General features: G+C 38.6%; 1 protein-coding gene across 1 annotated transcript in view; it reads right to left on the reverse strand.

The window, feature by feature from the left end:
- ADAMTSL1 (ADAMTS like 1) overlaps positions 1–26265 on the reverse strand; it is a 425354-nt gene that overhangs the window by 272310 nt on the left and 126779 nt on the right. The window contains exon 5 of the mRNA XM_025359517.1: positions 2510–2636. Coding sequence (XP_025215302.1) covers positions 2510–2636 — 127 coding nt within the window. The remainder of the gene's footprint in view (positions 1–2509; positions 2637–26265) is intronic.

Raw genomic sequence — 26265 nt, forward strand, 5'->3', positions numbered from 1 at the left:
TTCACCCACTGTTGGTCTTGAATAGGGCACTTTTCATTGAGGTATTTATTTGTAGACTTGGAGATTATATAGGGCTCTCAATTTGCTTCAGTTTGTTCCCTCGGAGCTTCTCCATCTTTGTTTTGTGATTCAGGCCCCAGAGGTTACCCATCCTTCCCTAACAGTACGGTAAGAGGAATGTCTATCCCAGTATAGTAGTCTAGCTCCTCTATGAGAACAAGAAGGTATGGGCATGAGAATAAAGAAGCATCTTTACCATTAAAAACATGCTCCCAGGACACTATACAGCCATTACTGCACACATGCATGACATTCCCTTTTGTACCTAACAGTAATTCCTAGATTCCTAGATAATGAAAACTGATTCAGATACAAGACAGAAATAATTAGAGAGATTTTAATTCTTCTAGCATTCCTTGAAGAGTTCTTAAGAGTGATCTTTTAAATATAACTCTTTCCTAATATCCAACCATGATTTACAAGAGAATTATGCCTCTATCCATTTCTGGTTTCCATCTTCTAACTTTAGAAATTTTTCATCTTATAGAAGAAGCTACCAACAGACATGACCAAAGAAATATCTTGCCTAAATGTATTATATCAATGTCTAAGTTATCTCATTCTTTATTCTATATGCCAGAATCTTTTAAATCTATTTTATTTTATTTATTTTTGCAGAATTACATTTTCCACTGCTTCCAATGGAGTTAGAATGTACAGAGTTCCCTAAACTGGTATCTCCAATTTTTCATGTGTGTAGAAGTCCCCGTTCTTTCTTTCTGCCCCCTCTTTTTACCTCGAGGCTAATCCTTTGGCAAGCTGCCATTTCAGGACTTCTGAGAATATTTCTCCACTGCATACCAGAATAACTGCACCTGCCTTTCTTCCTTGACCTGTAAGTCCATTTAAAGCAACAAACTCCCCATATGTCAATTGTTTTCCTCCAGCTAGTCAACAAGTAAAGATAACAAAACACATTCAGTGAAGATATTCATTCTCATTTCCCAAGCCAGAGAAACATGTGGAAAGAAATATTCAATCAGGGATCTATTGAAGGATTCTGCATAGTAGCGAAATCTGGAGACAATATGCCAAGCAATGCCAAAATAATTCTAAAAATGCATGTCCTTAATACAAGGGCTGTCTTATTTCTATCTGTATCTGCTGCAGTGCCTAGAACAGTGCTTGTCACAGAGGACTGTGTATCATAAAATGTCTCAGATTAATGACTCCGTTTTTGGCTTAGGTACCATGAGAACTTGTACCATCTATCCTAGCAGGACCTGACTGGGTAGACATCTGGGGCACCTTCCCTTGATCCATCTATCTGCTTTGCAAATGTCCCACCACAGAGACTATCGGCAGGGCTGTGACCAGTGCAGAGGAACAAGTAAGTGCTTAGGCTCTGGAATCAGACTCTGAGCTCCAATCTTGGCTCCATTACAACTGTGTGACTCTGTGCAAGTCCCATAATCTGGCTAAGCTTCAGTTATCTCATCCATAACATGGGGATTAATAGTACTTTGCTCATGAGGTTGTTATAACAATTACAGAGGATGACTGTATGAAGTTCTCAGCAAGTACATGTATAATAAGCATACTTTTTTATTTTTATTTTTTGCTAGTATTGAGGTATCAGGACACAAACGTCAATAAAAAACTTCATATAGCCTGGGTGCCGTGGCTTGTGCCTGCCATCTCTCACTTTGGGAGGCTGAGACGGGTGGATCGCTTGAGGTCAGGAGTTCAAGACCAGCCTGGCCAACATGATGAAACCCTGTCTGTACTAAAAATACAAAAATTAGCCGGGTGTGGTGGCATGTGCCTGTAATCCCAGCTACTTGCAAGGTTGAGGCAGGAGAATCGCTTGAATGCGGGAAGCGAAGGTTGCAGTGAGCTGCGATCGCCCCATTGCACTCTAGCCTGGGTGACAGCATGAGAGACCTGGTCTCAAAAAAAAAAAAAAAAAACAAAACAAAAAACAAAACACACACACACAAAAAACCCAAAAACCCAAAAACCAAAACTTCACATAATCACTGCCCTACATTAATTCTGAAAGAACTTGTTTTAGTACTGACCAAAGGCCACCTTGTAAATGAAGGCCATGTGACTTCACAGTGACAGGAGTGAATTTGTGTTATCTTCCCACTCTCCCTGCTATCTTCTACCAGGCATAGCACACTACACATCATGCAGGAGCTGGGATACAGTCTGTCCTCATGTTGGACAGCAAAGCTCATGTTTGCACAGAGAGTATTTGTAGCCCCATGTCTGGCTCACTCCTGATGTGCCTCAGAAGGACAGGTTTCCTCTTTGGAACTGCAGCTGGTAACCTGACTTGTCCACCTAAGCTAATTCACATGCCAGAGCATGAGGCCTTCTACATTTTCAGGTTCATCATCATTTTGGTGGATGTGTTGTTCCCTGGCTGTTTAGTGGGGCCAGACCTAAGCCAGGGGAGGATAAATGAACAAGTCCAAAGGTCACCCATCTCTGTGTGTCTTACATTTGGTTGCGGAGAGCTGGGATTTATACTGCCCTCGGACCAGCCGGCAGGTGGACCCATCTCCGTTGCAGACCCCACAGTTATCTTCCTTGACGGTGCTTCCCAGCTGGTGATCGCAGCCCACGATCTAACAAGAAAGAGAGATGTGTAATTCAACCAAGCACCTACCGATGGCAGAATCCACTATGAGGCCAATCACCACAAAAAAACCCTCCCTTCATCCCTGAGGGGCCTAAAACATACTTCCCATGAAGGGGACTGAATTCAACCGGAATTTGAATCAAGCTAGGAAAGAAAAAAAGGTAGCATGGGTAAAGATGTTTTCAAAGTTCAGATATACAAATAGAAAGAAGGGTAAAAGAAAGAGAATGAGAGAGAATAGGGAGCAGGGTAGGGAATGATGGGAAGAAAGTAAGAGAAACAAGAAGATCCTGAATTATTGATATTTTAGGGCCTAATTCAAGAATAACTCCTATGTTAAGAATTACGATTCACCCAAATGACAAAAACTACAACCAAGAGGTAATGGTAGCAGGAAACATTTTATAAATGATCTCCATGTTCCACATGGTTCCTTAGAATGTAAGCTGCATAAGGGTGGGTGATTTGTATCTTGGGTTAATTAATGTATTCCAAGCAATGAGAACAGTGCTTAGTCAACTGTAGGCCCTCAAAAAATATTTGCTGAGTGATAATGAAAATACTTCCTTTTCTAGCTAGCACTCCAGCTTAAAAAAGAGAAGACAGTCAGCAAACAGATACGAACTTAGTGTGTGTGTGCGTGAGGAAGAGGAGGGTTGCATGACGGGCAGCAGGGATGAACACCACTAAGACCCTGTCATTTGCCTTATCCTGTCCTGTACCAGGCACAGCACAATTATCTCATTTATTCTCAAAAGAGCCATGCAAGTAAGATATCTCCATTCTATAGTTGAGGCCATGAATCTTACCCAAGGTCACTTAGTTAATAAGCAGTCAAGTTCTAAAGACTTCTAGTGAAACATTTACGCCTGGTCCAAATCAGGCTTAACAACATCACAGGCTTTTACAAGGTATGTGGGCAATGCCATTTGTGTCTTTCCTCTTTACTTTCCAATATCTGAGTTTTAGAAATTCAAATCCAAACTATGCCAGGTTGTATGGCTTATAGTTCTAGTTAGATCAAATATAGAAAGATTTATTCCATTCCCAAACTATTTCAATTACTCTGTTTGACAAAATAAAATGATAATGGTAGTGACAACTAAAGAGACTTATGGCTTCTCTTCATAAAGTCCCCACAGTTCGTCTTGCCTTTCAAAAATCTGGTTGTTAATATGACCAGAGGCTTGAGGCTTTTCTTTTTTATTCCTTTTATTAATAATTGCAAACACATGTTTAGGCAAAGGTTTAAAAACATAATTATTTAACATTGTGTTATATATGTACTCTATTTTTTAAATGTGGTAATGTGTATTTTTTCATTAATAGCAAATGAACATCTTTTAAAAATAGATGAAAAGCAACAACTCCTTCGATAACTGTACATTTTTTTAAGTGCAAAGATGTCAGGAAAACATGATGCTGAGTTCTAAAGTCAGGGACAAAGGCAGATGGGCTCTATCCCTGTGAGTTTACCATAGCTGAGGAGCAGTTCACTTCAATCTATTCAGAGGCTGCAGTGAGGCCACTTCAGAAAGCAACCGAATTTCATCCCTGCAATGCCAAGCATGTGCTGGCTTAAGAGTTCTTTGGTATATTTCTACGTAACTGCAGTAAAATTATTTTCAAAATTCATATCTGTAGATGGGCCCGCCCATGAGCTGATCACTTCTGTATTCACTCTTATGTTCTTAGTACAGTGTGAAATGGGATTACAGAAGTACTTTATAAAAGAATTCATTTAACTGTTTAGGCAGCATTTATTGAGGACCTGCTATGGGCCAGGCACTGTGCTAGCAGCAACATTCAATGGTGAATTTCAGCATCTATGGGTACACTCTCATGAGACTGTACAGTCTAGTGGCAGAGGGAGATAGTGCTCAAATCATCACACGCAAAAAGTGTAAAATGACAATCATGATAAAAGCTATAAAACACAGACACATGGCACTCTGAGAGCATAAAATGTGGATAACTCCATTTGGTTAGGGAGGCAAGAGAAGATTTCCCTTAGGAAGAGACTTTTTTGAGCTGAGATGTGAAGTCAGAGTTAACAACGGAAGAGAGGTGTCACATGAGGTTCACCGTGTCCTTTAGAAATGGCTGGATACTAGCTAATTGGAGAGGAAGCAAAAACCAAAGTTGGCCAAAAAAAAAAAAAAAAAAAAAAAAAAATCAGAAAACTGATAACCTAATTGCCTTAGAGGGACCAAATTCTTTGAGAAAGCACGGCAGTTTTAATTTAGGCAACATTCAAAGCATTATTGACTCTACTGTTGTTGTGGTTGCTGGGATTAAAGAGGACTTAATCTGACAAGATCCTTGGCTGTGCGGAAGGACAGCACGGGCAGTGGGCACAGGAATTTCCACTCTCAGGCATCCCAAATCTAACTGGATTTACTCCTTAAACTATAGGAATTTCAGGTTTCTCAAAGGATTTAAGTTTCTCTGGAAAATTTTTAATGGACTCTGATACCTCTAATGGAGCCAAAGGAGATAATCATGAAAATCTCTCCCTAAGTCTAAAGATTTCTTATGGTTCCAAAACCATTTTCAGTAACGAACAATTCAGCTTCACAGATCCAAAGTAACAGTAATATTAGAAATAGCTAAATAGGAGGTGACATACTTTAAGACTAACTTGGCTAGACGCCTGACTTAGCACTCTTAGTGTGGGTTTATGGACCCCAGGATATGAACCAAGTCAGTTTTAAATGGGCTTTGTTTAGCTTCAGAATTTAAAAGACAAATATCTCCCTGACACAATTGTTTTTTTTTTCTTCCTTTTCTCTGTTATCGATTCCGCTTCAATATGCCAAAATCTTCTAACTCAATTATTTTAAAAATGTGGAATACTTGATATCAGATAAAATGTTCTTACTTTGGTCCAAGTGGAAAATTGTTTGCAGAGATATCAGGATAATCATACTTGACATATCTTAATCTGTTGATTTTGAATAACTGTTAGATTAATTAAAATTAGTTGTTACTTTAAGACCTACTATTAATAACAGAGAGAAAAATAAATAGAAATACAAAAATGGGCTTAATTGGCCCTCTGTGCACGTGCTATTATTTTTTGTCTAGGATACTCTTTCCCTAGTCTTTATTTGGCAAACTCCTATTCATCCTTCAAATCCCAAACTAGGTGTCTCCTCAAGAAAGCCTGTCCAGATTCCAGAGGTAACTGCCTTATTGCTGTATGTTTCCATAGTCGTTTCTTCATACCTCCATGTGGCAGAGGTTTCTGGTTGTCATCCAATATTCATCTTCTCTTATTTTTCTTGTACTGGAGCCCAATTTTATCTTGGTTAGCATTATATGCGGTTAAAAGAACACATTTCTCATTCGTCATGAGACCAAATCATAATTACTGAAATAAAAGTGGAAGTGTTGTGTGAGGCTTCTGGGAAGGCTACTTAAAAGAAGCTGACTTAGCTGGGGAATGCCTTTTCCGCCCTCTGCCTTCCTACCTTCCTGCTGGCTCCAGCAGCCATCTTGGAAATGAGACAATCTTGAGAATGGAAGCCTTGTACTCAGAATGGCAGAGCAGAAAGAGAGAAAGATCCTGTTTCCTGAATCACACTTGGACTGATTACATCTTTTTTTGTGAGAGAATAAATTTTTTACGTGTCTAAGCCACTATTATTATTATTATTATTATTATTTTTCATGTATACCCAATTCAAATGGTTATATAACTTATATTGAGTTTACTCTATTAACACGTCTATCTCTACACAACATCCTGGGCTACCTGAGAACCTGTATTTTACTAATCTTGATATTTCTGCTGCTCAGCCCAGTATCAGACATTTGAGATGCACAATAAATGCTGCTGAATCAATGAAACACATAATGGTTTGCTAATAGCTCCACTGTAGTTTGCAGATAGGCGACCTTAGACTGCAGCCATTGACATACGAGTCTGCAAAAATGTGTGCATGCATGTGTGTAGGTATGTATATGTACATGTGTTTTTAACTGTGTACACAAAGAAACAGACATACCATAAATGACAGCAAGAGGCTACCTAAACCTCTGTCCTGATGCATGAACAAGAATTGCTGTAAAGGGCTATTATTTTTCAGAGACTATTTCCCAAGTGCACCTATGTTAATTATTAGAGAAGTGTCATGAAAGGCAATGTTTAGGTCACTGAGTTCCCAGACCCACCCCATTCTGGACAAAACATTTAAGTGAGATAATGACCACTCATAACTTTGGCAACTGCGTGAAATTTTTTTGCAAACAGTGGAAAACTGAATATTTTGATCTAATATAGCTTATTAGTACTCCGCTATGAGGTGTCAGCTGGATGCAGTGGTCTGACCTCATCCTCACCCAAAATCATTGCACAGTGTTGCTTATTTTGCAATATTTTAATCTCAGGTAACAAAAAAGTGAGAAGATCCTAGAAAAATTTAAAGAAAGGCAAAATAGCACCCCAAAACTTACCAAATTAATAGTGTTTTCATTGTTTAGACACCACTAGTGGGTTATCAAGTTCCCCTTTCATATCTTAAATGTATGTTTTTTGTACCCTCTCTTATGCACATATATGTGTACAACGATATACAGCCCCTTGTCTTATGTCTGAGTTGAGTAAACACACTTAACACTGCTGATTTTTCTTTATTCTTCTTTCAGATTTACTAAAGGGAGGGAGAGAACTGCCCACCGACCCAACCGCCTCCCCACTGCCAAAAACAAACAAACAAACAAACAAACAAACTAGGATCATAGCATCCAATCCAAGTTGGCTCAGAGACTTAGCATGTTGTGCAGATTTTAGGCATCAGGCTTGCAGTAGGGGTTTCTTCCTTCACTTTACAGAGCTGATAGCAAGAGAACAGGCAGTATGCAAGACTGAAATTCTCCAGACACTGAAATATGTGTAATAAAATGCCTTCATTAGTAGCCACAGGAGAAAGAAAGATCACCATGCTAATAATTTGGAGAACATAAATAAATATAATCCATAAGCAGATATCATGCCTCAGACTGACATTCTTAGGATGGGTTCACACTGGCTTCATTTCAACTGGTTTCCCATAAGGACCTCAATCTAGCATCAAATACTGAGCCAGTGATGTCAAGCTTTTCTTGATCCAACACCATGAGGTAAGAAACTTTTAAAGCCTTCTATTTTCAGCACTGGGAAAGACAAACATGGAAAACTAAACTGTGCAAATCTGATCATAGCTGCTCTTATTTATATTTACTTCATTCAGATAGAACTTTATGGGTAACAGTATGATTTACATAGATTATTTACTATTTTAATATATAGGGGAGGGAGCGCATTTCTAACCTCATCCTCAAAAGATTTAGCTATTCATTAATTTGCTTATGCTTAACCTTTCATTAAATAATAAAAAGATTTATAGCATATATATAACAATAAAATTTTAAAAACAAATGAGTGAATGGAGCAAAAAGAAAGGCAAAGGTAAGAAAGATAAATCTAGAAATGAGAGAACTACACATAATGCACACTATGCTGTCCTGTACAGTTGCTAGATGTGATTGGGGGAGGTCACATCTGGATTTGAGCTTCCTAGAAAATAGGAACACATGAGCAGTTGTAAGAGTCAGAGAATCTACTGAATCTTTTAGAAAATGTATGCAATAATGTGTTCTTTATAGTAGACAATACGTATTTGTGTAATAAATGAATAAATCAAATACCAGCTCAGGAGCACCATAATTAAAGTACTGAAATAATACACATTACTTGTGAGTTTTCTGAAAGACAATGTCATATAACAATGTCCCAACAACATCTGAGCAAATAAATGTCTCAATAACATCTGAGCAAATAAATACAAGCAGTTTCAAAGAGGTAGCTCTAATACCTGAAATAAAACTTCATAAGGTCACCAAAACACCAAACAGATTATAACACTGAGGTTCAGAGAAGGTAACTTCCCCAAGGTCACATAGCTGCTTAATAACAAAACCAAAATTCCACCTTGAGATTTTTTGACTATAAATTATAGTAGGATGCCCATTAACTATGAAAAGGCAAACTATGCAGTATTTATATGGCAATAGTGAGCAGTAATAACAAGTTTGAATATTCTAATCAAGATCACTACCTCTAGAGTTACACTTATGCACAGGGATGAAGAGATGGTGTCATCTGTGATCTGTGACTTAGAAGCACGCATAGCAAGTGAATGGGAAGGTGCTAAGCCCCAACACCACCTGTGGTCCATACCTCCTACCCCTCCCCCTGCCACACAGACAGGCATACGTACCTCTCTCATGGTTTGTTATGGGTACCAAAATTTCCTCTTTTACACACTTGGTGTTTTTGTTGTTGTTGTTTACAACTAAAATTTCCAATATGAGAAAACAGAATCCCCAGTAATTCACAAAGGTGCTAACAGTGCTCCATGAGCTATGTTTACTATTTCCAAAAGCCTAATGGAAATATATTTACTTGCAGTAAAACTACATAAGGTCACCAAAACACCAATCATCTCATTACACAAACAAGCTGAATCTTGACCTTTACTGTATTTATTTTTTAATTGCAAACTCAGGTTTTTTAGCTATAAAATGGGAAAACAAATTATTACTTAATACATGCAGTGTTTTGAGTAGATGGAAACTTCCAAAACACAAGGCCCATAGGAAAAAAAATAATAAAGGGCTCCTTTGTGTTAAAAAGTTGGGAAACACTGGTATAGTCCTTTGTCTGTTGTTCTAGTACCCTTGGGAGGAGTAACACATGAAGTTGCTGATTATACTTAAATTAGACCAAATCAACCGAGCATAAGGCATTAAGCTGGCTGTTATGGTGCTGTTGGGAATACAGATAAGTGGTAGGCACGGTCTCAATCTAGGGTAAGGGGGTTTAATCAGATTTTTCCTCAAAACAGGTGAGAGTAGACAGGGAGTAAGATCAGTATAACTAAAGGTCAAAGGGGCATGGAGGAGGAGAAAGACAGGAGGGAAACCTGCTTACAGAAGGAAATGTGAACTAGTGTTTGTGAAAACTTGCTATTTTTAGATACATAACTTCTCATATAATTCTTGTAATAATCTTGAAAATTAGCTACAATCGTGTCTATTTCACAAAAATAAAACTGAAACAGATTACACAACTTGCCACAAATCGCATTACTAGGATTTGTTGTCACCAGAGTTGAAGTCTAGGCTAAATAGCACTGTGTCATCAATGAGCTTCTCTCTAGTCTATGAGACACCATGTTCCCCTTGAGGTTTAGATGGCAATGAAAACACACGCAGAAGGAGGATGCAGATCCTCCCCACACCTGGCATTCTCTCTCCTGGGGTTTAGCAGTCATAGCCAGGACTAGCAAATTTCCTTGCAGGTTCACCAGACCCTTACAACAGCCCACATCGTCCTGCATAGCATCTATGTGAACGACCTCTCTGACCTCACTCCCTCTGGCTCAGTCTCTTTGCTGCCCTTCAAACACAACAGACACTTTCTCATCTCAGGACAGCCCTGAGTTGCTACCTCTGGCTGTAACACTCTTCCTCAGGCACTTCTACGGCAGTTGTCTGACTCTTTGAAGTCTTTGAGAAAATCAGTACCTTCTCAATAAGATCTACTTTGATCAGATTATTTAAAGCTGTTCTCCTCAGTCATAAAATTTATTTTTTAACTTTTAAGTTCAGGGGTACATGTGCAGGATGTGCAGCTTTGTTACATAGGTATATGTGTGTCATGGGGCTATATCGTACAGATTATTTCATTGCACAGGTACTAAGCCTAGTACCCAATAGTTTTTTTCCTGATCTTCTGCCTCCTCTCACCCTTCACCCTTAAGTAGGCACCACTGTCTGTTGTTTCCCCTTCTGTCTTCATATGTTCTTATCATTTAGCCCCCACTTATAAGTGATAACATGCAGTATTTGGGTTTTTTAATTTGTTTGTTTTTGTTCCTGTGTCAGTTTGCTAAGGATAATGGCCTCCAGCTCCATCCACGTCCCTGCAAAGGGCATAATCCCATTCTTTTTTGTGGTTACATAATATTCCATGGTGTTTCTTTAGCACATTTTCTTTATCCAGTCTATCATCGATGGGCATTTGGGTTGGTTCCAGGTCTTTGGTATTGTGAACAGTGCTGCAATGAACATACATGTGCATGTGTGTTTATAATAGAACAATTTATATTCCTTTGGGTATATACTCAGGAATGGGATTACTGGGTCATATAATATCTGTCCTTAGGTCTTTGAGGAAGCGCCACGCTGCCTTTCACAATGCTTGAACTAATTTACACTCCTACCAACAGTGTATAAGTGTTTCTTTTTTTCCACAACCTTGCCAGCATCTGTTATTTTTTGACTTTTTAACAATAGTCATTCTGACTGGTGAGAAATGGTATCTCATTGTGGTTTTGGTTTGCATTTCTCTAATGATTAGTGATGTTGAGCTTTTTTTCCATATGCTCTTTGGTCACATAAATGTCTTCTTTTGAGAAGTGTCTATTCATATTCTTTACCTACCTTTCAATGGCGTTGTTTTTTTCTTATAAATTTGTTTAATTTCTTGTAGATGCTGGATGTTAGACCTTTGTCAGATGCATAGTTTGCAAATATTTTCTTCGATTCTGTAGGTTGTCTGTTCACTCTGATGATAGTTTTTTTTGCTGTGTAGAAGTTCGTTAGCTTCATTAGATCCCATTTGTCAATTTTTGCTTCTGTTGTTTTTGGCGTCTTCATCATGAAATCTTTGCCAGTTCCTATGTCCAGAATGGTATTGCCTACATTGTCTTCCAGGATTTTTATAGTTTTAGGTTTTACATTTAAGTCTTTAATCCATCTTGAATTAATTTTTGCATATGGTGTAAGGAAGCGATCCAGTTTCAATTTTCTGCATATGGCTAGACAGTTATCCCAGAACCATTTATTGAATAAGGAATCCTTTCCCCATTGCTTTTGTCAAAGATCAGATAGTTGTAGGTGTGCGGTCTTATTTCTGGGTTCTCTATTCTGTTCCATGGATATTTATTAAGCATATTATTTATTTTCTATCTCCTACTAGGTCAGGGATATTTGGATGCCCTGTTCATTGTCCACCTAGAAAAGTGCCTCGCATACAGCAAGCAACTAAAATATACGTGTTCAATGAATGAATGGATTCAGCCTATAGGCAACACCACAGGTGACAGGGATACATTGTGATTACAAAGAATTTTCCTCTTTGTCTCAAGCTAAAACATAACAGCTGCTACCATTTAAACTCTCTTCCACTGGTTCCAAAGACCAAAAGAACACTCTCCAAAAGAAAAAGATCTCTAAGGACAAATCATTTTATAACATTGTAATCTGAGAGTTTAATTTCCACTTGTCACCTTGCCTGCTATGTCTCTGGTCCTTTACCCACTACTCCAGAATTGCCTTGGGGCATAAATGCTCATTATTTCCAAGTGCATCTCCCTCTGACTTCTTTCCTGCTAGGCACAGTGCCCCGGGCTTCATGCCCTGACTCTGACACCAACTCTGGATCTGTAGATTCACTTTGTACTTGATCTCCTGAGTTCCTGATTCCTGGCACTTCCTAATAGACTTCAGCTTGGGCAACCCCCTGGCCTGGCTCTTCCCTTTACCTTTTGTGAGCTCTGGCCCTTTGGCTGGTGGTCTGGCTGGGGCAAAGCCACACTCTTTCTACATCCAACCTACACACTCCCACCTCCACCAAAGGGTAGGAACTTTGGCAGCCTCTGTGGTTAAATTATAGAGGAGGACCTGGTTTCATAGGAATAAACTTTTGCCAGGTGCTAATTTTTAAGGGTCCTATTTCTGTCCTTTATTGTTTGAACTAAGATTGCAAACATCTTAAATAATTTTTTCTTATATTGCCTTTCCTGAGGTCAAGGATCTAAACCATCTAATGACTGGATAAACACTCTGAAAGGGAAAAAGAGAATAAGGCAGTCTGATTTCTAACGTTTATTAAAACTCTCAGGTGCTCCCCGTCTGATTTATTTTGTGCTCGTCTTATTTACTTCAAGGTCTTGGACAACTTCTTGTATGAATTTATTGCTAAACACATCTGGATTTTTTTGCGTATTGTTTTTGTGAAATTTGTTTATTTAGTAGTCTTCAGCAGAAATCCTAAGAACTATCCTAGTATAGACATTCGTGCATACAGACGCTACAATTCATTCTCAGCAGATGGTCAGGGACTTTTCTTTAGCAGGCTGTCTTCTCCCTCCCCTGCTTCCAAAATTAGGGTGTCTGGAGAATGCGAAACAAAATTATACAAAGGCCTGACCTCTGGCCTTGCTTCTGTCTCTCAGACTGTGAAGTACCCAAGAGGGAAAGTGTTGAATTTGGCCTCACTTCACATGGCATTAACTGTAATTCTTTGTGAATTGTGGTGACATCATGGTATACTTTGACATCACTGCTCAGACTCCCTTCTGCTGCTGGGCATACAGTACATAGTTTTTGTTTAAATACAAGAGTCCTTTGTTGAGAAGACAGGATAGCAGCTGGTATTCTGCCCTGGTACAAATGTGGATCTTACTGGAATGTGTCTGTTCAGTAAGTCACTACAAAGTAGCTATTCTACTATGATGCCTGGAACTCACTCACACGTGTACCTCTGAAAATTTTTCTGGAAATTTATATTTAAAGAGTTTTAAATTCCAGATATGGTCCATAATTTAAACAAAATTCTACACACAATTAAACTCTTATTTACATGTCTGGAAATGTTATCTGAAGTCAATATTCCAACAGCAATAGTGTGCTGGCTGCAATTGTGTGCCAAGGTTAGAGAGGATGGAAAAGGAAAGGTGAAGAGGGATTTATCTATGTCCCCAAACAATTCTCCTCCCATCACAATTGTTCATGCATCTCAGATTCCCAAGTTAGGAGGGCTTGTGTCATTCTTTGGCTCTTACCTGGTTACCTCTCAAAACTTATGACTTTGTATTAATTGGAAACTTCTTTGACAGTGCTATCAATATCCTGCTTTCAAAGTCTGTTAAAGACATCCTCTACTGATGTATTAATAATATAACCCTTTTTCCTTCCTGGTTCTCTACTGCCATTTCTGTCTGTCTACATTGGGTCTCTTTAGGGTAGAGCCTGGAGAGAATTGATCAAAAGCAGAGTTTAAGGAAAAGCATCATCTGTAAAGTAACTCTAAACTTCTGTCCCTCAAAAGTATCTCGAATGCATGCACAAGGCAGCGAATTTTCAGATCAGCTTGAGAAACTAAAGGTTGTTAATCTAAGACTCTTTCCCAGAGGAAAAAGCCACAGCACAAAATATTTGGATGGGATAGTAAATTTCTTCTGTTAAAAAAAATATAATTTTTACTCTGTCACAGAACAAATGGAGCCATGACATGACCCCCAGTTCTATCATAAACTTTATAATTGCTAAAGGTGTATTTCCCCCTCTGGAAATGTCACACTTAAGACCAACAAGACCATAGTGCTGCATTTCAGGTTTTGATCCACATATTCACTTCCCTGGCCACTTCTTAGCCTGGAACATCATTATTTATACCAAGAATCTATGTGTTGTGGAACCCTAAACCACAAAAGAGGAAGCATGACATTGTGGTGCAACCAACAACTCAACCTGGATGTGATGGCTTGAATATATCACTCTCAGTATGAGTTCAGTTCTCTTGTGAGTTACATAATCTGACCTATTTTATATACTTGGTCTAAGGATTTGAGGTGATAGCTTATATAAAAAGATCCAGTTCCTTGCCTAGCACATAACAACTCTGACCACATATCCTGGAATTTCTGGGACAACTCTATTTTCAACTCTTCTATTTCATAGTCTCCACAATTATCAGACCACGTGTGCTGATTATTTTGGGGGGGGATATGTAGTCATTGTGTAAATAGGAGGTATTTTCTCATTATATATGTGAAATGCGTCTGAAGCGATAAAGGGTGTCTTAGGGATCAGGGAACCTGTAGACTCCAAGGCCCACAGCTCTAGAGACAGGGTCAAGTTTGCAAAAGCTCAGATCTATTTCAGCCCCTTTGGATTTGACAACAGCATATAGGAAGTAAGATCACAACTCAAATTCCATTGAAGAAATATACTCTCCTTTAGAGGTTAGAGCAGACGGAGTTCCATCGGATAATTTTTTTTTTTTTTTTAACTTCCCTCTACCCTGCTAACTTAGCCGTGAAATACCAGCAAGTGTGGTTGGCTGTTTGGGAAATGACCTCTGGTAGGGTCCTGTTAGAAATGAAAACTAGTTTTCGGAAATTGCTGTGGAGTAGCAAATCATCTCCTCTGCGTTGTACTCAAATTAAAGAGAAATGCTTAGGATTCTGAAAACATCCTTCCTTAGCTCTCCAACTCTAGGATTACTGATCCAGAGTTAATTCAGGAACCACTTTCAAATACATACAATCAAGTAACTATCATTAAATATATTTGTCAACACAAAATAGAGATTTCTTACAGCCATTCTTCTAAAACCTAAGGTGCTGGGAAAGACATATTTTCAGGGACTGGGACAAGAGCCTGGGGTCCTGTTTTCTCCTTTGGTGTTCCTGCCCATATGAATGTAGCGATACACCAGTTGAATATAACGAAAGGAAGTGGGCATTCAGCAACCCATCTTAATATATGTGATATTCAAAATTTATTTATTTTAATGGAGAAGAATTCCTGAATCTAAATGAATAAGCCAAAAGCAAATCAGTTACAATCTTTTTAAAAAGAAAAGTAGTCTTCTGGAAGTTGGGAATTTAAATTCTTATTCATCAGAATTAATAATGAACCAATCAAATAGGAGTCACAAAATTCTAAGAGAAAAGTGAGCTGGCTGATTTTTAATGATCCCCAAATTTCCAGAGCCAGATGAAAGGTGAGCTGCTGGATGTAGTGATGGGACTGAGCTGGAAAACAGCTGACAGCAATTTGGCTACCCTTTCTAACTCTAGCCTTGTGAGTTCAGGATAATCAGTTACATTTTGCTGAATCACTGTACTATTATGACAATGGAAAAATGAGCTGTTTCTCCTTTCATTTTAGACAAAAGCAAATTCACTCAAAGGCGCTGAGATGAAAAGAAATAACTGCATACATTTTCCCATTCAGAAAGATTAAGATTCCACTAACCCCCCACTCACATGCATAGAAATGAATTCTTTTTCTTTCCTGCTATAGTCCTACTTTAAATCTAGCTGAAACTATAAATTCCAAATCTGACAGAATTCAACACACAGCGTATGTCTAATTAGAGAGTGAAATTAAATCGTGTAGTAACTGGAATATTTAAGTTTAGAAATTTTTTAAACACTACAGTTTTATAATGGTTATTGGTGTTTAGTCAGTTGTCCCACACTAGTTAAAAAGAATTACCTTCACACAGGAAGTGTACATGCTATCTTCAAATTCCCCTAAAAGTACCCAAATTACCTGCTTCTCTACCCTAACCTTACCGCTTCACGGTGGACCATGGGAAAAGAAGAAAAGGGATTTCCAATTTTTATGGTTCATCCCACAATCAAATTTGGCTAGATTGCATCACGTTGCATTTCTTCTGCATGTATTATGTGTAAAAAGCATGTAATTTGCAATAAGTGGTTTATATTTTTAAAATACGCAATGCATTCTTTTCAATACATCTATGTGACTCTAAATTGAAAAGTCCCCATATTCTACAAACTGGGTCTATCAAATGCCACATTCGATAGAAAAATATATTTGACCATGAATTTTATGGTTTTCAAGGGTTGTTTCAAGTGGATTCTTGGCAGAGTGTTGACTGAGTCTTCGGGCTGTTTTTCAACATTAAAATTTTACAATTGAAAGTTCAACTATCTTCTGTAGGTGCAGGCATGTTCCAGAGAATCACAGGCTGGGATACAAATCAAAGGGGAGATGAACACATTTGTTACTAGGAGAATTTTTATGAGCATGCTCCCCAGAACATTTGGGCATTGAGTTGTCAGATGATTTCCAACCTCAACTTCAAAATTCTTTTTAATGAGTGTGCTAAGAGCAAGGCTTACATGGATTGCTCATTGTTGGCTGGTTTATTTGCCTTTTTCCCTAAGATAAGAGCAGTTGTTTGTCTCAGTGAGATCTGGTCTTCACAGCTGGAGGCCACAAAACCTTTTGTCTTAGGGCAAGTGAATGGAGGTTGTATCTCAGTTGGCAGGAAGGGAGAAAATAAATACTGTCAGCCACAATTATTCTGAAGAGTGGGAAATTACATTAGGAAATTATAGACTGTAGCAGTGGATGGTTCTCACTTACCAAACTTGAGGCCGAGAAGAGGCAATAAATACATAAACAGTGGAAGGGAAGGAATTGTGGTGTTTCTGAAGTACGGTGTGTGGATCAAGTCCTGTCAGGTGTTTTACAGAGTTCGTGAAGGCGGTAAAACAAACTCTGCAACTGAACAAGTGACAAAACCAAAGCAACTACCTGTATCACCTATCTAGAAAATGATAGAATTGGGATTTAGTCTCTTTAAAAAATGTCATTCCTACTACACTAGGTCACCTAATATACCAGAGGACTTTCAAGTGAACAGTGTGTATCCTCAAGAGGTCGGGCAGCACCACATGTACTAATCAGCTACTCATGCGAGCACTCTGTTTAGAGAAATGGTTTTTGAGGGAATGTTTGGAGCATTTTGTTTAAAAACCTAGCCCACTACATCTCAATCATATTTCCTAAGTTTATTTCTCAGCACCAAGCTAAAGGCACTCAAAAAACAAAGATATTCCCAAAGGGCAGTTTCTCAGGAAACAAAAACTTTCAAAAAGATTCCAAGGCGTTTTCTAATAACATGAAAACAACCGCCTTGAAAACTTATTTTCAATGCTTGCCTATAGCTTGGCTTCAGCATTGACTCGGTTATTACCTTAAACAGAGGAAAAACATCTCCAGTAGCAGTTGGCATGACTCAGGAGAAGGGAGGAGGGAGAGGGAGTGAATGGAAACAAACTGAACTCAGCCCAAACAGCTCGCATCTGGGCGGCCTAACCCTGCAGAGACCTTCTCGCCAAGCCCTGCCAAAAGCCAGCAGTCATGACCCCAGTGTGAACTTTTGGTTTGTACCACGCAGTGTCAGAAAGGAGTAGAAAACCCAGAAGGACACGCTATCAATTCCAGAGCATGCTGACTTGAACACACAGTTCACACAAATAGCACCTACCCCTACTTCCGCCACCCAACCTGGGTCAAGTGTGAGGCAAGGAGAGTGCGTTCCAATATCAAAGCACCTTTACACTCAGCTCTGACCCCTTTCAGTCAAAGCTAAAATAAAAACATTTGGAAAGCATGTGAATGGAATATTTGTATACTTGTTTCTATTTGTGAACCTCAAAAAATTCCACAAAATCAGGAAAATTGGCAGCGTTAGCACCAAAAGTGTTCAAGATTACAGTACCAGGGATGATGCAAGTACAAAGTCAGAGATATAGGAAAAATTGAGTGGGAAGCTCATCTGAGGCCTGATGCTGTCTTTGGGCCTACACCAAAAGCAGGCTGTCTTTTCTATTCTTCTTTCCCAAGGTGGAGTGCAGAACCCATTGCTGAGTACAAACATGCTGTTGCCTTAAAATGTGTAGACTGTCAAGGTTGCATTCCTGAACCAAGACTTTTTCTGATAGTTCCACCAGTGATAACTTCTTTCGCAACTGGGATCAGAACTGTTTTTGACATAACTGCTTTTTCATCTACAATGCCCACCCTTGGGCCTAATTGGATATTAGGGAAAAAAGGCTCATTTTGTAAGCAGTCATTTAAATTGCAGATGTGGATTCAGCCTGCCAAACATGTACTGGCGATCATAAATCAACAACTGCATAGATAAACGGGTTGCCACTCTCTGAAATACCCCATTGGTATGCAAAGAGGCACAGTTACACTTTTATTTCTTTCCTGCAGAGAGGCATCTCACTATTTTCATGGTTATTTTCCAAGCTTGGGAGCAGAAGAGGGAAAAAAGGTAGGGAAGAATACAAGTGAGAGGAGTTCCATGTCCGAACATTTGTAAATCTCCTGGAGAAGCTAAAGTAATTTTAGTATCATGATCTCCATTACAATGAGCATGTCTTTTAATCAACACTCTTTATGGGAATGGTATTGTCCTAGTTGTTAAAGGGTAAAAGACTCAAAAGTTGCAGCAGCTGTGCTTTAGAGGGCTTCATAAACTAAGAGTAGGCGTGAGTAGGAGGCAGAACTGGTGGGAATGTAAAATGGTGCAGCCGCTGTAGAAAACAGCATGGCGGTTCCTAAAAAAATTAAACATGCAATTTACCACGTGATTCAGTAATGCTACTTCTGTGCCTATCTACCTAAAAGAATTGCAAACAAGGACTTGAGCATACACTTGTGTGCTTATGTTCACAGCAGCATAATTCACAATAGCCAAAAGGGGGAAAGAACTCAAGTGTCCATAGATGCCAAATGGATAAAATGTTGTATATTCATACAACAAAATACTCAGCTCTAAAAAGGAATGAAATTATGACACATGCTATGACACAGAAGAACTGTGAAGACCTTAGGTTAAGTAAAATAAGCCAGACAAAAAAGGACAAATATTACATGATTTCATTATATGAGGCACCCCAAATAGTCGAATTCATAAAGAAAGAAAATAGAACAGTGATTACTGGGGATTAGAAAGAGGGGAAGATGGGGAGTGTAGAGAGTAAAATTTTCTCTTCAAAGTTTTCCTTCTTGTTAAAAAATAAATCATTAGTGTTAGAAATAATAGTTTCTTTTAAAGACCAACTTTCCTCAAGCCTCCTTGCTTTGTGCTAATAACTCTGTTAAGCCCTATCCTATGTAACTGTTGGACAGGCTCACAGGCATGTTTCAGCTCACAGCCTACGCCCCTTCCTTATTTGGAAATGTTATCACTTCCTTAAACATTTTGTAAGCAACTTCTTTGTTCTTCCTTGCACTTACCTATTTAGGAAAGTTTTAGGCTATTAGCAAATTGGGTGTCAGTTTAAGAATATGAGGTCCAGGTTCAGCCAATGGATGCAGGACACAGCAGTAAGGACGACCCAAATGCGTAAGGGATAAATATGTCTGCTTTGCCTTTGTTCAGGTGTGCTCTCACCATTGTTCCATCTGCGACTGAGCACCCTTTCTGCAGAAAGTGAAGATTGCCTTGCTGAGAGATCTTTTGTCTCCATGCTAACTTTTCTTTGTGGAACCAATTATCTATTTCTAACAATTTTGGTATTTCTAACAGGGAGTTATTGGTTAATAGGCATAGAGTGTCAGTTTGGGAAGATGAAAAAGTCCCGGAGATGGCACAACAACATGAATGTACTGAATGTCCCTGAACTATAACTTAAAAAGGGTTAAAATGGTAAAATCTATGTTACGTTTTACTATAATAAGAATAGCAGGCAGAAAAGCAACAGACACAGAAGTAATTAACACAAGGAATACACAGAGCCATGTCATTACAGAAACAAATAAAAGTAAACATCTGCTAAATGGTTGGTTGTTGAGGAGGTATGGAATGATGCCTCTGCCCTAAATACCAGCTGGTCCTATGGACTCTTTCTAACTAGAAGTGGACAAAATTCCATGTGTTTGCACTCGCTGTTCTACTGAACAAGACATATATGGACCCAACCATACTACATAGCACAGTATAGCACAGCACAGCACAGCATAGCACAGCACAGTACAGCACAGCACAGCACAGCACGGCACAGCACAGCCCAGCCCAGCCTAGCATAGCATAGCATAGCATAGCATACAGCTTTGGAGACAGATGGATCTAAATCTAATCTAAGTTCTGCTGTTTATTAGCTGCATGACTTTGTCCATGTCACCTCATCTCTCCAGACCTTGGTTTCTTCACCTGTAAAATGGTACCAATCATACCTCCAAGAGTCGTTAGAAGGATTCAACAAAGGAATAGAAAGCTCTCAGAGTTTAATCATGGGACACCTACCACTACTATTAATAATTACAATGGTTACAACAAATCCAACCGTAGGAGTTGAAGAAGAACAAAAGTAAGTGGATGTTAATCGGTGTTTTAAAATATTATTTTCTGATGTTCTTCAAAAGTGAGAAACTTAGCTCTCATTTTACGTAAAAATATTTACCTCATTTTTTTTTCCTCTCAGAAGTTGCCCTATTGATCTAAGAAAGAAAAATGGGAGTATTTAGAAAGTAAGTATCAAAAATTCAGAGAAAACTCACCGACCCAAACACACAGTCCCTTCAGTGGGCATTCCAGTGTTGCCAGTTCTCACTGTCTGACCTGCTTAACTCCATGTGTCAGATACCTTTCCACAGGGAAGAAAAAGTCTCCTTAGACTAGATAGCATAGATTACCTATAGAAATACATTCCTTCATCAGTATGCACAACTGAGAAGTGCCTGCGTCTGACAGATTTGTTCGAGAGGGAGAATAAAAGGATCTTATAGACTAGGTTTGGGGTACAGATGGGGCTGATTCCTCATCAGCCAGGGAACGGTTGATGGAGGAGGTGAGATGCGAGCTCTGAATTAAAGGATGGCAGCAATACCCTGGAACAATAAAGGCAGGCTGCCAAGTCCCCCCCAAATCAGAACCAGATTAGAAACCCAGTCTGGGGCTTGAATCCAGGTGGGTCCTGATTCCAGTGCTGGTACTGTGCGAGACACATTCCTCTAGGCTGCAAACCAGAAACGTATTTCTTATAGCTCCACAAAATCTTGCTGGAATCCATTAAGAAATTGTTTGAACCCTGGTGAACTTTTGGCTAAAGAAGAGAGGAGGCTCATGTTTTCAGGAGAAGGTTCATTTTGTCCTAGTGCAAAAAGATTTTAGTATGAACCAAGACAGAAGTTTTCCATGGCTTGTCTATCACTATTAACTTCTGAGCACTCCCAGCCGAACAGATACACCCACCAAAGCATAAAAGATGCAATTCACTGTACAGGGAGCAGAAGAATGACTCAAGGTATGACTACCTTCTCATAGGCAGTAGGCAGTAGTGAAATCACATCCATTCACTAACTAGGAAGACATTTCTTATGCAGAAGCCTGTACTACATTGTCCTGCTACAATTGCTGACAATCATGAAGATGGTAAAACTTTAATGTGATTTACAAAACTACTGCCTTAATAAATTATTTCCTGTTATAGGAAAAGATATGTTTCTCAGACTGAATCTCTAACCAATACAAATTTCAGATTTTTAAAAGTTCTAAGAACCTTCTGTCAAATTATTTTACCATACATCAGAAGCTATGTACTTCAATATACATTAAGTATATAATGTATATGGAAATGTATATATGCTACATTACATCTTATATATAAAATATATTATAATGTATATTTAATGTATAATATAATATATAAATGTTTATATAGGTGCTACATTATACTATACATTATATATAATGTATAATATATGCTACATACTTAATAAAATCAACTTTCATATAGACCAAATCCCTAATTTAGAAATAAATACACAAAAATAATTACAGACCTGGCATTATGCCCATATTCACTTACAGCATCCCTAGGAAATCCCCAGTGGCCATGACTGTGTTAGTCACTCCATCCCCTGGCCATGGCTAATTAATTCAATAATAGAGACACTTAGACTAGGCCAGATTCTCTTCCCTGGGAATTTGAAAACTGGTTGGAGACAGAAAGAATCAGAATATGATTAGAACTAAGTTATTTTTTGCCAGATCCGTGCACACCTGTAACTGAGGACCTCAAAGCTACCCTGGCACCTGTGCTTCTTGAGGCCTGGCCTTTCAGCTTTCTGTTTGGTTCTAGTTGCCCAATATATATTTTGCTAAATATATAGCTGATGTTCTTGTCATTAATCTTTATCCTTTCAATGATTCATCCTTTTGAGCTTAGGTTTCTATTTCTATTTGTTTCAATTAGGTTTCAATTTCTATTGCTTGTAACCAAAGAATTCTAAAATAGAGTACATGTATTTCACCAGGAAGGGCACTTATTGTCCTACCCTGGAGCTGAGTATATAGAAGGAAACTTTGCTAGGAAATGTATTCCCAGAGTTTTTAAAAGGAGATGGAGAAAACCAAAAGAGTTAGTTTAAGGTTTTGAGAAATCAGAAAGAAAAGAAACACAAGTGAAGGAGAATAATGCTGAAGGAAACCAATAGGAAACTAATAATACTCTGGATTTGAAAAGCAGTAGGCTTTAAAGACGATGTGGGGGTTGGAATCAATAGGAAGAAAGAAAGATAACATAAATGAGATGTATGGTTCCAAGAATAAGAAATCTATTCTTTTGCTTTTGAAACAACCATAGGTACAGGCTAAGAGTTTATATTTTTGTATCTTTAGATTTTAAAAAATTTCCAAAGAGTCCCTTTTACCCAGGAGAATGGCTGTGTGCCTTAGCACCCAGAGCTGATCCTGAGCTAGAGGAGACCAAAGCCGAAGCCCCACCAGTGATAACCAGACCTTCTCTTTCCTACTGTTTCTCATAGAAAACCAAAAACCAGTGGCCAGCAGAGACCCCGATTCTTGGTATCCAGTCATAGATTCTCAGGGCCTTAAAATTCAGGGAGGGTTGTCTAAGAGGTAAGTATAATTCTAAGAATCAGTACAGTAAAATAAAAAGCACAGGCTATAGGGTCAGACAGATCTGAGTTCAAATCCTAACTCAGTCACTCACAAGTTATATGACCCTGGGCAAGAAAACTAGACTTTTTGGGCTGTAGATGGGGTCCTTTGAGGTTTAAACAGCATGTTAAGTACTTGGGAGTGTCTGGCATGGTTTGAGCTTAATATATGAGGATTGTTTTTCTATTCTTATCATTACCATGATGATGACAATAGTTCTTTCTTCTTCCCCTTAGAAATACCTGGCCTACACAGCCTTTGGGGAAGCATCAGAAAAGCAGATAGCTACAGGTCCAGGCTGTGCAGTGAGTGAAAGAGGCCCCAAAGAGTACGCAGCATCTCCAGGCAGCAGTGTCATTTCAGCTCTGTCAGATGCTTGCTGTATTGGAGTACAGACCAAATGCAGCAGATCTGATTTGTAAAGGATTAAAAATCTGTTTTGAATTGAGATTTTTACTGGAAATACATTTAATTTATAAATAAATCACATAAATATAATTTAATTATATTGAAATACTGGCAACTAATTCACATTTCTACAAAACCCCACGATGGGCGCAGAACAGAACTTATCCGTAGGCTGCATCTGGCTGGAGTGTTGCTAGTTGCAACTTCTGCTTTAGAGCCAAGAAACTCATCTGGGAGAAAACGAAAAAACCATACTTTGAATGATAGGGAGAAACTTGGAGACTACTACTGGGAAAATGGGAGGCTAAACCCAAATAGCCTTGACAAAACCATTCTACCTACCCACTGCCTAAGAGAGCATGTTTTCAGTGAGCATAAAAATATCCAGATTAAAAAATAGAAGCCCATGCATGAGGAGGAGACCCAGTGCTCCTCTAACCTGACAAGATGATCCTGCCTCCTCCTAAGCACCCACCCCTTCAATAATTGAGGCACATGCCTGTCCCAAGGCACACCTTCAGGAAGGAAAAGACAGGTGCCAGGAGAGCTGAATTTGCTTCACCACTAAGTGTGTCTTTGCCTCCTTAACAAGCCAAATTGTATTTTTACCCGAGCAAAGCAAATCCTTCTCACCCTATTTGAAAAACAAATCCTTTCATCCCTAACTTGGGTCAAATAAAAAAGCCAAGAGTGGAAACTGCTGAACAAACATTATATCATGCGGCTCAATAAAAGACAATTGCATGGATGGGTGCGTTAACAAATTAATAAATCTTTCTGTCAATCAACACTAATACTGAGATTTCTGCCTCAGAAGTTGACAGCCACCCTCAGGAGTCTAGAGGAGACAGAAATCCTCCCCCACCATGAGAACCCTTGGGACAGAGAGGACAGTATGAAGTATAGTCAAAGACTTGGGAAAACATAACACTGGGTATATTCTTTCATTTGAGTGTGACTTTGGCTGCTTCTTCTCAAGCTTCCCTCCCCAACCCACCCCTGCCCTTTTCTCTGAAATATCTGTTACTTAAATCACTTGTAACGCCAATGGCAAAGAAACTAAACTGGTACTCAAGCGCATTTGTAAACCCATGCTCACACAGGACTAACCAGCCACCAGCTCTTGGCCACCCTGAGATCACTACAATGTGCAGGTGCAGTGGGTTTGCACTTGGCATTTCTACAGGAGTGGAAATGATGAGCATTATGTTTTTAGAATGTTGCATTGTTGGTGAAGTTTTCCACTTTTTTTTTTTTTTTTAAATAATATAACCACTTTTAAGTAAATGGAATGTTCCTGTGATCAACTGGCCACAAGGGAGGGAAATTTAGCACAGGGACAGAAGTGCACTTAGTAATGGTGAAAGAGACGAACAAAAATGAATAATCCAAATAAAAAGAGATGAACAAAAATGAATAAATAATCCAAATAAAGTACTTTAAATTTTTTGTTTAAAGGTTCTTAAAAACACACATAAAAAGCATTCTCACTTCATTCAGATTAAAGAGCACTGGACTTGGAGCCAGAAGATCCAGGTTTGAGGGTTTCTGGCTTTGCCACTTGCTAGTTGAGAGACTTCGGGCAAGTCACATCCTGCCCTGATGCTGGTCATATTTTATGTTTCAATAAAATAAAATAAAACAAAATAAGGAGATTCAGCTGATAATTTCTCCGTGGTCCCTTTCAAAGGTACTAATTTGCAATTAGCTTTGTAGAGAGGTTCAAAATATCCCCAAGGTCTCTGAATTTGTCTTGGCCTTGTTGTTCTATTAACCACACAGATCACTACTTGCCATTCTCCCTAGATTTCTCAGATTCTTAAGTGTTCTCTTGGATCATAAGCAGTCAGTCCACAGCAAAAACACTTTGTTCCTTCTTGATTTGGGCTCCTCAGGGCAGTCTAACCAAAGAAGCAATAGAGAGGATAGGTGGGGTTTATTACAGTAATTTTAGGGCCTGGGTGGATTTTCCTGACTTTGGCAAGCAGCCCTTATTAGGATTGTTCCAAGGGAGTCTTTGGCAACCATGAATATGCTAAAATTTGGGTAAAATTATGTTCAAATCTGGAAAGTACTTGATGCTTTAAATTTTTTTATTAAGGATCTTTACAATTAAAGTAGCTACAACATTAAAAAAAAAAATCACCCCTTTCGTCACTTGATATTTCCTTGGAAGTATGCCAGTTAGCCAATGTATAATTACTAATTGCCTTTCACATTTGAATTTGATTTTTAACATTTTTAAAACAATTATATGAAGTGTCATAAGACACTCAATCTCAAAAAGGCTTCCTGAATTCTACTTTGCTTATTTTTAATTTGACTTAAAAAGAAAAAAGCCAAGGACAAGGTTTCAAATCTTTCAAATTTTTAATATACTTTTAAACCTTGTACTCAAGTTTTGGAAAGACTAGTATTTTAGGGTTAACAACTAGATAAGCATATTAATAATAGAGATAGTTGAACTAATTAGAAATATGACTGAAGATTATCCAATTAATCCTAAGCCATGGTAAATAAGGAGTAGATGGCAGCAGAACCCAAATTCCAACTTATTTCTAGCCTAGAATACAACAAAATTTAGTTCACATCAACAGGCTCTGTTTCACAGCCTGAAGGAAATGAGAACAAG

Source organism: Theropithecus gelada, chromosome 15 (genome assembly GCF_003255815.1).
Source record: "Theropithecus gelada isolate Dixy chromosome 15, Tgel_1.0, whole genome shotgun sequence".
NCBI lineage: Eukaryota > Metazoa > Chordata > Mammalia > Primates > Cercopithecidae > Theropithecus > Theropithecus gelada.